Source organism: Salvelinus sp. IW2-2015, unplaced genomic scaffold, assembly GCF_002910315.2.
Source record: "Salvelinus sp. IW2-2015 unplaced genomic scaffold, ASM291031v2 Un_scaffold7379, whole genome shotgun sequence".
In the NCBI taxonomy this organism is placed as follows: domain Eukaryota; kingdom Metazoa; phylum Chordata; class Actinopteri; order Salmoniformes; family Salmonidae; genus Salvelinus; species Salvelinus sp. IW2-2015.
Genome location: NW_019948639.1, coordinates 1 through 14,487, shown reverse-complemented (window position 1 = coordinate 14,487; position 14,487 = coordinate 1). Strand labels below are relative to the sequence as shown.

The 14,487-nt window shown below is 52.8% G+C and overlaps 1 protein-coding gene and 2 long non-coding RNA genes across 6 annotated transcripts; 2 read left to right on the top strand and 1 right to left on the bottom strand.

Moving 5' to 3' along the window:
• Positions 1-7: 7 nt before the first annotated feature.
• LOC139027087 (tRNA (cytosine(34)-C(5))-methyltransferase, mitochondrial-like) lies at positions 8-9,212 on the bottom strand (the record flags this gene model as incomplete). Its single annotated transcript, XM_070442266.1, is given in 7 exon segments — positions 8-84; positions 87-103; positions 814-1,036; positions 1,243-1,278; positions 2,317-2,369; positions 8,828-8,952; positions 9,195-9,212. Coding segments are annotated over 7 exon segments (549 nt in total), but the record flags the coding sequence as incomplete, so codon positions are not given.
• An 848-nt stretch (positions 9,213-10,060) lies between these two features.
• On the top strand, positions 10,061-11,036 carry LOC139027088 (uncharacterized). 4 transcript variants are annotated; one of them, XR_011479121.1, is made up of 7 exons: positions 10,061-10,110; positions 10,321-10,393; positions 10,450-10,471; positions 10,503-10,558; positions 10,693-10,755; positions 10,841-10,865; positions 10,947-11,036. It is a non-coding gene; the product is annotated as an uncharacterized lncRNA (long non-coding RNA). The 4 variants fall into 4 exon arrangements; XR_011479124.1 differs by having other exon boundaries at positions 10,070-10,110; positions 10,293-10,393; XR_011479123.1 differs by lacking the exon at positions 10,061-10,110 and adding an exon at positions 10,154-10,183.
• A 3,084-nt stretch (positions 11,037-14,120) lies between these two features.
• Positions 14,121-14,482, top strand: LOC139027086 (uncharacterized). The gene is made up of 4 exons (XR_011479120.1): positions 14,121-14,148; positions 14,186-14,227; positions 14,375-14,406; positions 14,457-14,482. It is a non-coding gene; the product is annotated as an uncharacterized lncRNA (long non-coding RNA).
• Positions 14,483-14,487: the final 5 nt, after the last annotated feature.

The window sequence follows — 14,487 nt, the reverse complement described above, 5'->3', positions numbered from 1 at the left end:
TGGACACGTGACAGTGCTGCTCAAGCGATTGGGGGATGAAGGATTCAGGGTTTTTGGCCAGCCAATCACGTCGGTGTGGGTCATTTCATTACAACACAACAGACTGGAAAACAACGGCAGAAAGACGACTATGCAATAGTCATATAACGGTGTTAACCAGCCAAGAGGGGGGGGCAGGAAAAGCAGATTAAATGAGTTAGTTTCATTAAATCTAACAGGATTGGGGTTAGCAAGTCCTTACCCCTCACCCTAGCCCCTACACCCTAACCCCTACACCCTAACCCTTAGCCCTACCCCTCACCCTTACACTAACCCCTTAGCCCTACACCCTACCCTACAACCTACAGTGTACTGCGTCTGACCTGGGTCAGCAGTCTGTAGTATATAGCCAAGGCTTCCCTCAGGAGCAGAGCAGAGATACAGGACCTGTCCTCCCACCCCTACAACCTAACCCGTACACCCTACCCTAACAGTGGTACTGCTTCACGTCTGACCTGGGTCGCAGTCTGTAGTATACCAAGGCTTCCCTCCAGGAAGCAGAGCAGAGATCCAGGACCCTGTCCCCCCTCCACCTACACCTAACCCCAACCCTAAACCCCTAACCTAACCCCTAACAGTGTACTGCTCACGTCCTGACCTGGTCCAGCAGTCGTAGTAATAGCCAAGGCCTCCCTCCAGGAGCAGAGCAGAGATCAGGACCCGGTTCCCCTCCTTCCACCCCCTACACCTAACCCCTACACCTAACCTACACCTACAACCCTAACCTCTACACCCTACACCCTAACCCCTAACAGTGTACTGCTCACTCCTGACCTGGGTCAGCAGTCTGTAGTAATAGCCAAGGCCTTCCCTCCAGGAGCAGACGAGATCCAGGACCTGTCCCTCCTCCACCCAGGGCTAAGGACGGCAGGAGGCAGCCGCTTCAGCAGGTAGTAGGGTTCAACTGGCCCGGCGGTGAGGAGGACGGGGTAAGCACTGGGGGAGAGGTGGATGAAACACTGCAGGAGGGAGGGAGAGGAGGAACGGGGTAAACGCACTGGAGGGGTGGATGAAAACATGCAGGGAGGGAGGGAGAGGAGGGGAGGGGTGAGGAATGGAGCTAGTGCTGCGGTGGCAGAGGTAGGGTGAGGTGGTGGGAGCAGAGTAAGGGGGAGGCTGGGGGAGGGAGGTAGGGGGAGGCTGGGGGAAGAGGAGACTGAAGAGGCAGGTCTGTGTGGGGTAGTTAGTCTGATGAAGCCTTGCCTTGGAGACGTCGTTTGACGTCTGACACATCAGTAAGCGTTGAGCATCTCCTACTGCCAGCCCCCAGGGGTTTCAAACCCCCAAACACGCCCCCCCCCCTTTTTGGGTTAAGGAAAAGACCCAGGAAAGGAAAAAAAAAAAGGGAAGGGAGGTTTTTGAAAAAAAAAAAGGCGCCCCATCCCCCCTTCCCATTACAACTTGGGGCCCCCCCCACCCCCCCCAGGGTTTCAACAACACAAGCCCTGTAGGAGACAGGAGGAGAGGAGGTTGATGCATCACTCCATACTGCCAGCCCCCAGGGTTCAACAACAAGCCCTGTAGGAGACAGGAGGAGAGGAGTTGAGCATCACTTCCTACTGCCAGCCCCGCAGGGTTCAACAACACAGCCCTGTAGGAGAACGGAGGGGAGGTTGAGCATCCCTCCATACTGCCAGCCCAGGGTTAACAAACACAGCCTGTAAGGAGACAGGAGGAGGGGAGGTTGAGCATCACTCCATACTGCCAGCCCCAGGGTTCAACAACACAGCCCTGTAAGGAGACAGGAGGAGAGGAAGGTTGAGCATCCCTCCATACTGCCCAGCCCCAGGGGTTCACCAACACAGCCCTGTAGGAGACAGGAAGGACGAGGTATTGAGCATCCCTCCATACTGCCAGCCCCCAGGGTTCAACAACACAGCCCCTGTAGGAGACAGGAAAGGAGAGGGAGGTTTGAGGCATTCCTCATACTGCCCGCCCCCAGGGTTCAACAACACAGCCCTGTAGGAGACAGGAGGAGAGGAGGTTGGCATCCACTCCAATACTGCAGCCCGCCAAGGGTTCAACAACACAGCCCTGTAGGAACAGGAGGAAGGGAGGTTGAGCATCACTCCATAACTGCCATCCCCCAGGGTTCAACCAACACAGCCTGTAAGGAAGACAGGAGGAGAGGAGGTTTGAGCATCCTCCATACTGCCAGCCCCCAGGGTTTCAAAACACAGCCCTGTAGAGACCGGAGGAAGGGAGGTTTTGAGCAATTCCCTCCTCATAGCCGAGCCCCAGGGTTCAAAACACACGCCCTGTAGGAGACAGGAGGAGAGAGGTTGAGCATCCTCCCATACTGCCAGCCCCCAGGGTTCAACAACACAGCCCTGTAGGAGAACAGGAGGAGGGGTTGAAGCATCCTCCAATCTGCCAGCCCCCAGGGTTCAACAACACAGCCCCTGTAGGAGACAGGGGAGAGGAGGTGAGCATCCCCTCCATACTGCCAGCCCCCAGGGTATCAACAACACAGCCTGTAGGAGACAGGAGGGAGGTATTGAGCAATCCCCCATAACTGCCAGCCCCCAGAGGGTCAACAACAAGCCACTGTTAGGAGACGGACGGAGGGAGGTTGAGCATCACTCCATACTGCCAGCCCCCAGGGTTCAACAACACACGCCCTGTAGGAGACAAGGAGGGGAGGTTTGAGCATCCCTCCATACTGCCAGCCCCCAGGGTTTCAATCAACACAGCCCTGTAGGAGAGCAGGAGGGAGGGTTGAGCATCCCTCCATACTGCCAGCCCCCAGGGTTCAACAAACCACTGTAGGAGAGGAGGAGGGGAAGGTGAGCATCCTCCATACTGCCGCCCCCAGGGTTCAACAACACAGCCTGTAGGAAGACAGAAGGAGGGGGAGGTTGAGCATCCCTCCATACTGCCAGCCCCAGGGTTCAACAACACAGTCCCTGTAGGGACAGGAGGAGAGGAGGTTGAGCATCCCTCCATACTGCCAGCCCCCAGGGTTCAACAACACAAGACCTGTAGGAGACAGGAGGGGAGGTTGAAGCATCCTCCATGACTGCAGCCCCCAGGGTTCAACAACACAGCCCTGTAGGCAGACAGGAGAGGAGGTTGGCATCAACTGCCCATAACTGCCAGCCCCCAGGGTTCAACAACACAGCCCTGTAGGAGACAGGAGGAGAGGTTGAAGCATCCTCCAATACTGCAGCCCCCAGGGTTCAAGCAACACGCCCTGTAGGAGACCAGGAGGAGAGGAGGTTGAGCATCCCTCCATACTGCCAGCCCCAGGGTTTTTTCAAAAACCACCAGCCCTGTGGAGACAGGAGGAGAGGAGATTGAGCATACACCTGCCATACTGCCCAGCCCGCGGGTTCAACAACACAGCCCTGTAGGAGACAGGAGGAGGAGGTTGAGCATTCCCTCCATACTGCCAGCCCCAGGGTTCAACAAGCACAGCCCCTGTATGGAGACAGGAAGGAGCGGAGGTTGAGCCATCCCTCCATACTGCAGCCCCCAGGGTTTCAACAACACAGCCCTGTAGGAGACAGGAGGAGAGGAGGTTGAGCATCACTCCATACTGCAGCCCCAGGGTTCAACAACACAGCCCGTAGGAGACAGGAGGAGAGGAGGTTGAGCATCCCTCCATACTGCCAGCCCCCAGGGTTCAACAACACAGCCCTGTAGGAGACAGGAGGGGAGGAGGTTGAGCATCCTCCATACTGCCAGCCCCCAGGGTTCAACAACACAGCCCTGTAGGAGACAGGAGGAGAGGAGGTTGAGCATCACTCCATACTGCCAGCCCCCAGGGTTCACAACACAGCCTGTAGAGAACAGGAGGAGAGGAGGTTGAGCATCCCTCCATACTGCCAGCCCAGGTCAACAAACACAGCCCTGTAGGAGACAGAGGAGAGGGAGGTTTGAGCATCCCTCATACTGCCAGCCCCCAGGGTTCAACAACACAGCCCTGTAGGAGACAGGAGAGGGGAGTTTGAGCATCCCTCCATTACTGCCAGCCCCCAGGGTTCAACAACACAGCCCTGTAGGAGACAGGAGGAGAGGAGGTTGAGCAATCACTCCATACTGCCAGCCCCCAGGGTTCAACAACACAGCCCTGTAGGAGACAGGAGGGAGGGTTGAGCATCACTCCATACTGCGCAGCCCCCAGGTTCACAACACAGCCCTGTAGGAGACAGGAGGAGAGGAGGTTTGAGCATCCCTCCATACTGCCAGCCCCCAGGGTCAACAACACAGCCCTGTAGGAGACAGGAGGAGGGAGGTTGAGCATCCCTCCATACTGCCAGCCCCCAGGGTTCACAACACAGCCCTGTAGGAGACAGGAGAGAGGAGGTTGAGCATCCCCCATACTGCCAGCCCCCAGGGTTAACAACACAGCCCTGTAGGAGACAGGAGGGGAGGTTTGAGCATCTCCTCCATTACTGCCAGCCCCAGGGTTCAACAACACAGCCCTGTAGGAACAGGGAGGAGAGGAGGTTGAGCATCCCTCCATACTGCCAGCCCCAGGGTTCACACAACAGCCCTGTAGGAGACAGGAGGAGAGGAGGTTGAGCATCCCTCCATACTGCCAGCCCCCAGGGTTCAACAACACAGCTGTAGGAGACGGAGGGGAGGTTGAGCATCCCTCCATACTGCAGCCCCCAGGGTTCAACAACACAGCCCTGTAGGAGACAGGAGGGAGGTTGAGCATCCCTCCATACTGCCACCCCCAGGGTTCAACAACACAGCCCTGTAGGAGACAGGAGGGGGATTGAGCATCCCTCCATACTGCCAGCCCAGGGTTCAACAACACAGCCCTGTAGGAGACAGGAGGAGGGAGGTTGAGCATCCCTCCATACTGCCAGCCCCCAGGGTTCAAACAACACAGCCCTGTAGGAGACAGGAGGAGGGGGGAGGTTGAGCATCCCTCCATACTGCCAGCCCCAGGGTTCAACAACACAGCCCTGTAGGAGACAGGAGGAGAAGGAGGTTGAGCATCCTCCATACTGCCAGCCCCCAGGGTTCAACAACACAGCCTGTAGGAGACAGGAGGGGGAGGTTGAGCATCCCTCCATACTGCCAGCCCCCAGGGTTTCAACCAACCACAGCCCTGTAGGAGACAGGAGGGTGAGGGTTGAGCATCCACTCCATACTGCCAGCCCCCAGGGTTAACAACAACAGCCCTGTAGGAGACAGGAGGGAGGTTGAGCATCCCTCCATACTGCCAGCCCCCAGGGTTTCAACAACACAGCCCTGTAGGAGACAGCAGGAGAGGAGGTTGAGCATCCCTCCATACTGCCAGCCCCCAGGGTTCAACAACACGCCTGTAAGGAGACAGGAGGAGAGGAGATTGAGCATGCCCGCTCATACTGCCAGCCCCCAGGTTCAACAACACAGCCCTGTAGGAGACAGGAGGGGAGGTTGAGCATCCCTCCATACTTGCCAGCCCCCAGGGTTTCAACAACACAGCCCTGTAGGAGACAGGAGGAGGGGAGGTTGAGCATCCCTCCATACTTGCCAGCCCCCAGGGTTCAACAACACAGCCCTGTAGGAGACAGGAGGAGGGGAGGTTGAGCATCCCTCCATACCGCCAGCCCCCAGGGTTCAACAACACAGCCCTGTAGGAGACAGGAGGGGAGGTTGAGCATCCCTCCATACTGCCAGCCCCCAGGGTTCAACAACACAGCCCTGTAGGAGACAGGAGGAGGGGAGGTTGAGCATCCCTCCATACTGCCAGCCCCCAGGGTTCAACAACACAAGCCCTGTAGGAGACAGGAGGAGAGGAGGTTGAGCATCCCTCCATACTGCCAGCCCCCAGGGTTCAAACAACACAGCCCTGTAGAGAACAGGAGGGGAGGTTGAGTCATCCTCCATACTGCCAGCCCCAGGGTTCAACAACACAGCCCTGTAGGAGACAGGAGGGGAGGTTGAGCATCACTCCATACTGCCAGCCCAGGGTTCAACAACACAGCCCTGTAGGAGACAGGAGGGGAGGTTGAGCATCCCTCCATACTGCCAGCCCCCAGGGTTCAACAACACGCCCTGTAGGAGACAGGAGGAGAGGAGGTTGAGCATCCCTCCATACTGCCAGCCCCAGGCTTCAACAACACAGCCCTGTAGGAGACAGGGAGGAGAGGAGGTTGAGCATCCCTCCATACTGCAGCCCCCAGGGTTCAACAACACAGCCCTGTAGGAGACAGGAGGGGAGGTTGAGCATCCCTCCATACTGCCAGCCCCAGGGTTCAACAACACAGCCCTGTAGGACAGGAGGAGGGCGAGGTTGAGCATCCCTCCATACTGCCAGCCCCCAGGGTTCAAACAACACAGCCCTGTAGGAGACAGGGAGGAGGGGAGGTTGAGCATCCCTCCATACTGCCAGCCCCCAGGGTTCAACACACAGCCCTGTAGGAGACAGGAGGAGAGGAGAGGAGGTTGAGCATCACTCCTTACTGCCAGCCCCCAGGGTTCAACAACACGCCCTGTAGGAGACAGGAGGAGAGCGAGGTTGAGCATCCCTCCATACTGCCAGCCCCCAGGCGTTCAACAACCCGCCCTGTAAGGAGACAGGAGGAGAGGAGGTTGAGCATCCCTCCATACTGCCAGCCCCCCAGGGTTCAACAACACAGCCCTGTAGGGACAGGAGGGAGGTTGAGCATCACTCCATACTGCCAGCCCCAGGGTTCAACAACACAGCCCTGTAGGAGACAGGAGAGAGGAGGTTGAGCATCCCTCCATACTGCCAGCCCCCAGGGTTCAAAACACACAGCCCTGTAGGAGACAGAGGAGAGGAGGTTGAGCATCCCTCCATACTGCCAGCCCCCAGGGTTCAACAAACAGCCCTGTAGGAGACAGGAGGAGAGGAGGTTGAGCATCACTCCATACTGCCAGCCCCCAGGTTCAACAACACAGCCCTGTAGGAGACAGGAGGGAGGAGGTGAGCATCCCTCCATACTGCCAGCCCCAGGGTTCAACAACACAGCCCTGTAGGAGACAGGAGAGAGGAGGTTGAGCATCCCTCCAACTGCCAGCCCCCAGGGTTCAACAACAAGCCCTGTAGGAGACAGGAGGAGGGGAGGTTGCAGCATCACCCATACTGCCAGCCCCCAGAGTTCAAAACACCTTTCCCTTTGTCAGGGAGGTGGACCAAGAACCCCGATGGTCACTCTAACAGAGCTCTAGAGATCCTCTGTGGAGATGGGAGAACCTTCCAGAAGGACAACCATCTCTGCAGCAATCCACCAATCAGGCCTTTCTGGTAGAGTGGCCAGACGGAAGCCATTCCTCAGTAAAAAGCACATGACAGGCCTGCTTGGAAGTTTACCAAAAGCCACCTAAAGACTCTCAGACCATGAGAAACAAGATTCTCTTGGTCTGATGAAACCAAGATTGAACTCTTTGCCTGAAAGCCAAGCGTTCACGCCTGGAGGAAACCTGGCACCATCCCTACGGTGAATCATGTGGTGGCGCATCATTGCTGTGGGGATGTTTCAGAGGCAGGACTGGGAGACTAGTCAGGATCGAGGGAAAGATGAACGGAGCAAAGTACAGAGAGATCATTGATGAAAACCTGCTATAGGGCGCTCAGGACCTCAGACTGGGGTGAAGGTTCACTTCTAACAGGACAACAACCCTGAGCACACAGCCAAGACAACGCAAGAGTGGCTTCGGACAAGTCTCTGAATGTCCTTGAGTGGCACAGCCAGAGCCCGGACTTGAACCCGATCGAACATCTCTGGAGAGACCTGAAAATAGCTGTGCAGCGACTCTCTCCCCATCCAACCTGACAGAGCTTGAGAGGATCTGCAGAGAAGAATGGGAGAAACTCCCCAAATACAGGTGTGCCAAGCTTGTAGTGTCATACACAAGAAGACTGGAGGCTGTAATCGCTGCCAAAGGTGCTTCAACAAAATACTGAGTAAAGAGTCTGAATACAGTTTTTTTTTTTTTTTTATACATTTGCAAAACTCTTAATAACCTATTTTGTCATTATTGGGTATTGTGTGTAGATTGATGAGACATTTTAGAATAAGGCTGTAACATAACAAAATGGGGGTGGGGGGGGAAGTCAATGAGGTCTGAATAGTTCCAGAATGCACTGCACAACTTTAGACCAGGACCTATAGGGAATACGGTGCCATTTGGGAAACAGACTACAACAGAGTTCACATCAGATTTAAGTTCACGGTAGTAAAACGATTTATAATACTGTTATTGGCACGTAATGCTGTGTGACAGTACTCTTCTTGCGTTGTGTACAATCAATCATCGACACTAACTCCAATATATAGCACCAGTCATGGAGCTTTATTCTGATAGAAACAGCACAAAATTGCACGTCATGCAATGCACGGCTCCCCATCCAACTCTGCACTCACGCACTGTACAAAATATACGAACCCCCCCCCACCCCAGTAAGTTGCTAGCTAGTATTAGCTGGAATTCTCTACAACAAAATGCACAACAAATATTCACCAAAAAACGCTGCATCTTGTGTGTGATGTTCGAATAACATTAACAAACAAATTGATATAAATTGCACATTTAAATCACTTGGGAGTATAAAAATCACTTTTGACGTACAGGGCTTTGCAACCACCAACTTCCCGCTGGTTTGGTGCTTGTTCACTGGGACGATTCTAACTGAAACATCCCCCCTCGTAAGCTACGCAAACCAGCCAATAAGATGCCATGTTGAGTAGCTGACGGCAAGACAAAACTAAAACCAAAACACCCATTGGCTTAACAATAAAGTGGCAAGGGGAATCACCAATATAACCCTGTTACAGCTGCATAGACTGTATAACAGGATAAGATGAGGTGAACGCGTACATACCTTGCAGACGGCCATAGGGGACCAAGTTCTTGGCCGTACTGTTGGTCAAAATGGTCCAATATGACTTTACACACCCGTTTCTGTTTCTCAGGTCGGGAAGGAACCTGTGAGTTTGAGGAACACGTCTAGATTCAAACAGGACGGCTGATGAGTGTGTAACAAAGTATAATAATCTAATCATTTATTTGATCAAATAACCAACAGTGAATTTTGTCAACGTTAATACCAGAAACAAATAACCCACAAACGTATCGTCTGCTTGTCCTATACGTGTATTCGTTTGATTCCAACCTTACCCGTCGGTCGAACAGTTCGCTCCTCACTCGACAGGTCCTGTCCACGGTCGGGACCGATAACGGAGTTGCACGACAGTAATCTCTGACATTTCGACGACTGCGAAAGTCTCCACTTTAGAATAATAACTCTCCCCGAGACTAAACGTCTAACATTTCATAAATAATCAGAATTAATCAATTTAAGCAAACGTTGACTGACTAGACATTTATTAGTGTTTTCTTTAGACATGTCCGTCTCTTAAAATGTACCCCTTCTCCTTGGCTATTTTAAACTAAGTTCCCTCCCTAATCATCAAGCAAAATTGAGACCCAAAGATTTTGGAATAGATACGGGTACATATCATATCTACTCATTCAAGGGTTTTCTATAATTTTTACTATTTTCTACATTGTAGAATAACAGTGAAGACATCCAAAACTATGAAATAACACATATGGAACATGTAGTAACCAAAAAAAAGTGTTAAATGAAAATATATTTTAATATTTGAGATTCTTCAAAGTAGCCACCCTTTGCCTTGATGACAGCTTTGCACACTCTTGGCATTCTCTCAAACCCTTCACCTGGAAGGCTTCCCCAACAGTTTAAAGGATTCCCACATATGCTGATACTTGTTGGCTGCTTTTCCTTCACTCTGCGGTACAAACTCATCCCCAAACCATATCAAATTAGGGTTGAGGCCGGGTGATTGTGCAGGCACAAAGAGTTTGGAATAGAGACAAGGGGGTACTAATCATTATACGCATTTATTAGCATTTCATAACAAATTTACAAGGTAGAAAATGTGAAACTGAATCCCAAGAATATAGCTGTGGACTAAAGTATCATGTTATGGAAATGTCCAAGATACATTCACATGGTGAGATGTGGCCTACAGTCATACAATAAACGGACATTACAGTATAGTTAGAAACGGGGTCGTCTGATGGAATGTAGAAACGGGTCAGTCTCGATGGAGTGTAGAAACGGGGTCAGTCTCGATGGAGGTAGAGGTCAGCTCGTCATGAGATCGGGGTCAGTCTCGATGCAGTGGTAGAAACGGGGTCAGTCTCGATGAGTGTAGAAACGGGGTCAGTCCTGGATGGATTAGAAACGGTCAGTCTGGATGGAGTGTAGAAACGGGGTCAGTCTGGATGGAGCTGTAGAAACGGGGTCAGTCTGGATGGAGTGTAGAAACGGGTCAGTCTGGATGGCAGTGTAGAAACGGGGTCAGTCTCGATGGAGTGTAGAAACGGGGTCAGTCTCGATGGAGTGTAGAAACGGGGTCCAGTCTGGATGGAGTGTAGAAAAGGGGTCAGTCTGATGGAGTGTAGAAACGGGGTCAGTCTGGATGGAGTGTAGAAACGGGTCAAGTCCTCGATGGAGTTGTAGAAACCAGGGTCAGTCTCGATGGAGTGTAGAAACGGGGTCAGTCTCGATGCAGTGTAGAACGGGGTCAGTCTCGATGCGTGTAGAAACGGGTCAGTCTCGATGCAGTGTAGAAACGGGGTCAGTCTGGATGGAGTGTAGAAACGGGGTCAGTCTGGATGAGTGTAGAAACGGGTCAGTCTGGATGGAGTGTAAGAAAGGGGTCAGTCTGATGGAGTGTAGAAACGGGGTCAGTCTCGATGGAGTGTAGAAACGGGGTCCAAGTCTCGATGGAGTGTAGAAAACGGGGTCAGTCTCGATGGAGTGTAGAAACAGGGGTCAGCTCGATGGATGTAAGAAACGGGGTAGTCTGATGGAGTGTAGAAACGGGGTAGTCTGATGGAGTGTAAAACGGCGTCAGTCTGATGGAGTGTAGAAACGGGGTCAGTCTCGATGCAGTGAGAAACGGGGTCAGTCCTCGATTGCAGTGTAGAAACGGGGTCAGTCTGGATGGAGTGTAGAACGGGGGTCAGTCTAGATGGAGTGTAGAAACGGGTCAGTCTCTGGACCAAGAGCTAGACAAAGACAGACAAGAGTAACTCTGGTCCAGGGCCTGTTCCTCTAGCTAGGGGACTGAGTAACAAACTACTGGACCAGAGCTAGACAAACGGACAGACCAGAAGAAGTAGCTTCTGGACCGCAAGCTAGACAAAGGACAGACAGAAGAGTAGCTCTGGACCAGAGCTAGACAAAGGACAGACAGAAAGTAGCTCTGGTCCAGTGCCTGTTCCTCTACTAGGGGACTGAGTAACAACACTCTGGACCAGAGCTAGACAAACGACAGACAGAAAGAGTAGCTCTGGACCAGGGCTTAGGGTAATATATATACCATCTATAAAGCCAGGTGCATTAACTATGATGTACCAGTTCATGTACATCAACAATAAGTAACCAAAGATGGTCAACATATCATTCAAGTGTCATCATTGAAAGCATACGTTGAGAGAAGACATTTTCAAATGACTGTAGAGTACAGTATGTAGTGAATATAACATGACAGAACTGTAGAGTAGTGATATAACATTACAGAACTGCATATACTTTATGACGTAGTGCACTACTTTATGACGTAGTGCCACTACTTTATGACGTAGTGCACTACTTATGACGTAGGCACTAACTTTCTATGACGTAGTGCACTACTTTTATGATGTGCACTACGTGATGCATTGAAAGACATGTCTTTTATACAGACAGTGCACCTATAATACTGATATATTAGCAGGGAAAAAATTAAAACAGGGACTAAGAATCAAAGTGACAGTAGCATCCCGGGAGGAATGTTGTTAGGTCAGATTAAAAGGGAACGAATAAAGTGGACAGTAACAGCAATCCAGGGAGGATGTTTTAGTCAGATTAAAACAGGCAGAAAGAATAAAGTGGACAGGTAACAGCATCCACAGGGGAGGATGTTATTACGTCCCGATTTAAAACAGGGACTAAGAATAAAGTGGACAGGTAACAGCATCAGGGAGGATGTTTTAGTCAGATTAAAACAGGGACTAGAATAAAGTGGAACAGGTAACAGCATCCAGGGAGGATGTTTGTCAGATTAAAACAGGGACCTAAGAATAAAGTGGACAGGTAACAGCATCCATGGGAGGATGTTTTAGTCAGATTAAAACCAGGGACTAAGAATAAAGTGGACAGGTAACAGCATCCAGGGAGGATGCTTTTAGTCAGATTAAACAGGGACTAAGAATAAGTGGACCAGGTAACAGCATCCAGGGGATGTTTTAGTCAGATTAAAACAGGGACTAAGATAAAGTGGACAGAGTAACAGAATCCAGGGAGGATGTTTTTAGTCAGATTAAAACAGGATGAGACCAATGATATAACTGCAATGCAAAGTTATATACACACACCGACTATACTAAACATTAGGAACACCGTAATATTGAGTTGCACCCCCCCCCCTCCCGCTCAGAAAAGCCTCAATTCGTCGGCGGCATGGACTTCACAAGGTGTTGAAACGTTCCAAAGGACGCTGGCCCCATTTGACCTCCCACGGGACGCTGGCCCCATGTTGACTCCACGCGACGGCTGCCCCATGTTGACTCCCACAGGGACGCCTGGCCCCATGTTGACTCCACAAGGGACGCTGGCCCATTGTGACTCCAACGCTTCCCCACAGTTGTGTTAAATTAGCTGGATGTCCTTGGATGGTGGACCTTCTTGATACACACGGGACACAGCAGCTTTGCAGTTTGACACAAACGGGGCAAACTGGCACTTACTACCATATCCGTTAAAAAAAGGCACTTAAAATCTTTTTGTCTTGAAAACATTCGCAATCCACGTCTCAATTGTCTCAAGGCTGAAAATCCTTCTTTAAACCCCGTCTCCTCCCGTTCTTCATCTACACTGATTGAAGAGGATAACACGAGACATCAATAAGGGATCATAGGTTCACCTGGAATTCACCTGGTCAGTCTGTGTCATGACAGAATAGGTGTTCTTAATGTTTGTCCAATCAGTGTGTGTGTGTGAGATATACAGTATATGTGATATACACATAGATACATATAATCACAACTATCCTTAAAGTCCGTATCAATATGCATTTATTCTCAGTCTGTGGTTTAACACAATGCTGTGCTGTTAGCGACAACGTCTGGTCCTATTCCATTTAGGACACATCGTACTAAATGTTTTGAAACATCGGACACTGTTTCATCCTCTGGCATGTTGTTGTCCCTAACAATGACTCTTCCCGGGCCTACAGTTTCCGTCCACCAGTTCCCCCATCCAGGACTCACTCTTCTCCAGTGCCCCAGTCTCCTCCGTTCCTCTCAGGCCCGTTCGATCGTCTGATCTCAACCCCCAGTCAATCTACGTCTCTCCCCAGGGCCCCACCTCCTCGCTAGTCCAGGCCACCCCAGTTCCTCGTCCCTCCCCAGGCCCACCCAGTCACCTCGTCTCTCCTCAGGGCCCACCCAAGATCATTCCCCGTCTTCTCAGGCCCCACCCAGTCATCCTCACGTTCTCCAGGGCCACCCAGTTAATCCTCCGTCTTCCCAGGGCCACCCAGTCATCCTCCGTCTTCCCCAGGGCCCACAGTCTCCTGTCTGTCCCAGCCACCAGTCATCTCCGTTCTCCCAGGGCCACCCAGTCATCCTCCGTTCTCTCCCGGGCCCACCCATCCATCCTCCTCTCTCCCCGGGCCACCCAGCATCCTCCGTCTTTCCCAGGGCCACCCAGTCCTCCTCCGTCTCTCCCAGGGCCCACCCAGTCATCCTCCCGTCGTCTCCCAGGGCCCACCCAGTCATCTCCGTCTCTCCCCAGGGCCCACCCAGTCACTACCTCGTCTCTCCCAGGGCCCCACCGCAGTCTCCTCCGTCTCTCCTCGAGGCGTCACCTCCCGTCCAGCCCACCCGTCATCCTCCGTCCAGGACACTCTCCTCTCTCCCAGGGCACACCAGTTCCTCCTCCTCCTCGTCTCAGGGCCCCACCCAGTCATCCTCCGTCTCTCCCGCAGGGCCCACCCAGTCATCTCTCCGTCTCTCCCCAGGGCCACCCAGTCATCCTCCTCTCTCTCCCAGGCCACCCAGTCATCCTCCGTCTTCTCGGCCCCCGTCTCAGTCCCAGGCCACCCAGTCATCTCCGTCTCTCCCCAGGTGCCCACCCAGTCTCTCACTCGTCCATCTCTTCCAGGGCCCACCCAGTCTTCCTCCGTCTCTCTCCAGGGCCCACCCAGTCTTCCGTCTCTCCCCCTCTGTCTCTCTCCCCAGGGCCCACCCAGTCATCCTCCAGTTCTCTCCCCAGGGCCAACCCAGTCATTCCTCCGTCTCTCCCCACGGGCCCACCCAGTCTCCTCCCAGTCTCTCCCAAGGGCCCACCCAGTTCTCCTCCAGTCTCTCCCCAGGGCCCACCCAGTCTCCTCGTCCCAGGCACTTTCTCTCCGCGCCCTCAGGGCCCACACCAGTCCTCCTTCCGTCTCTCCCCAGGGCCACCCA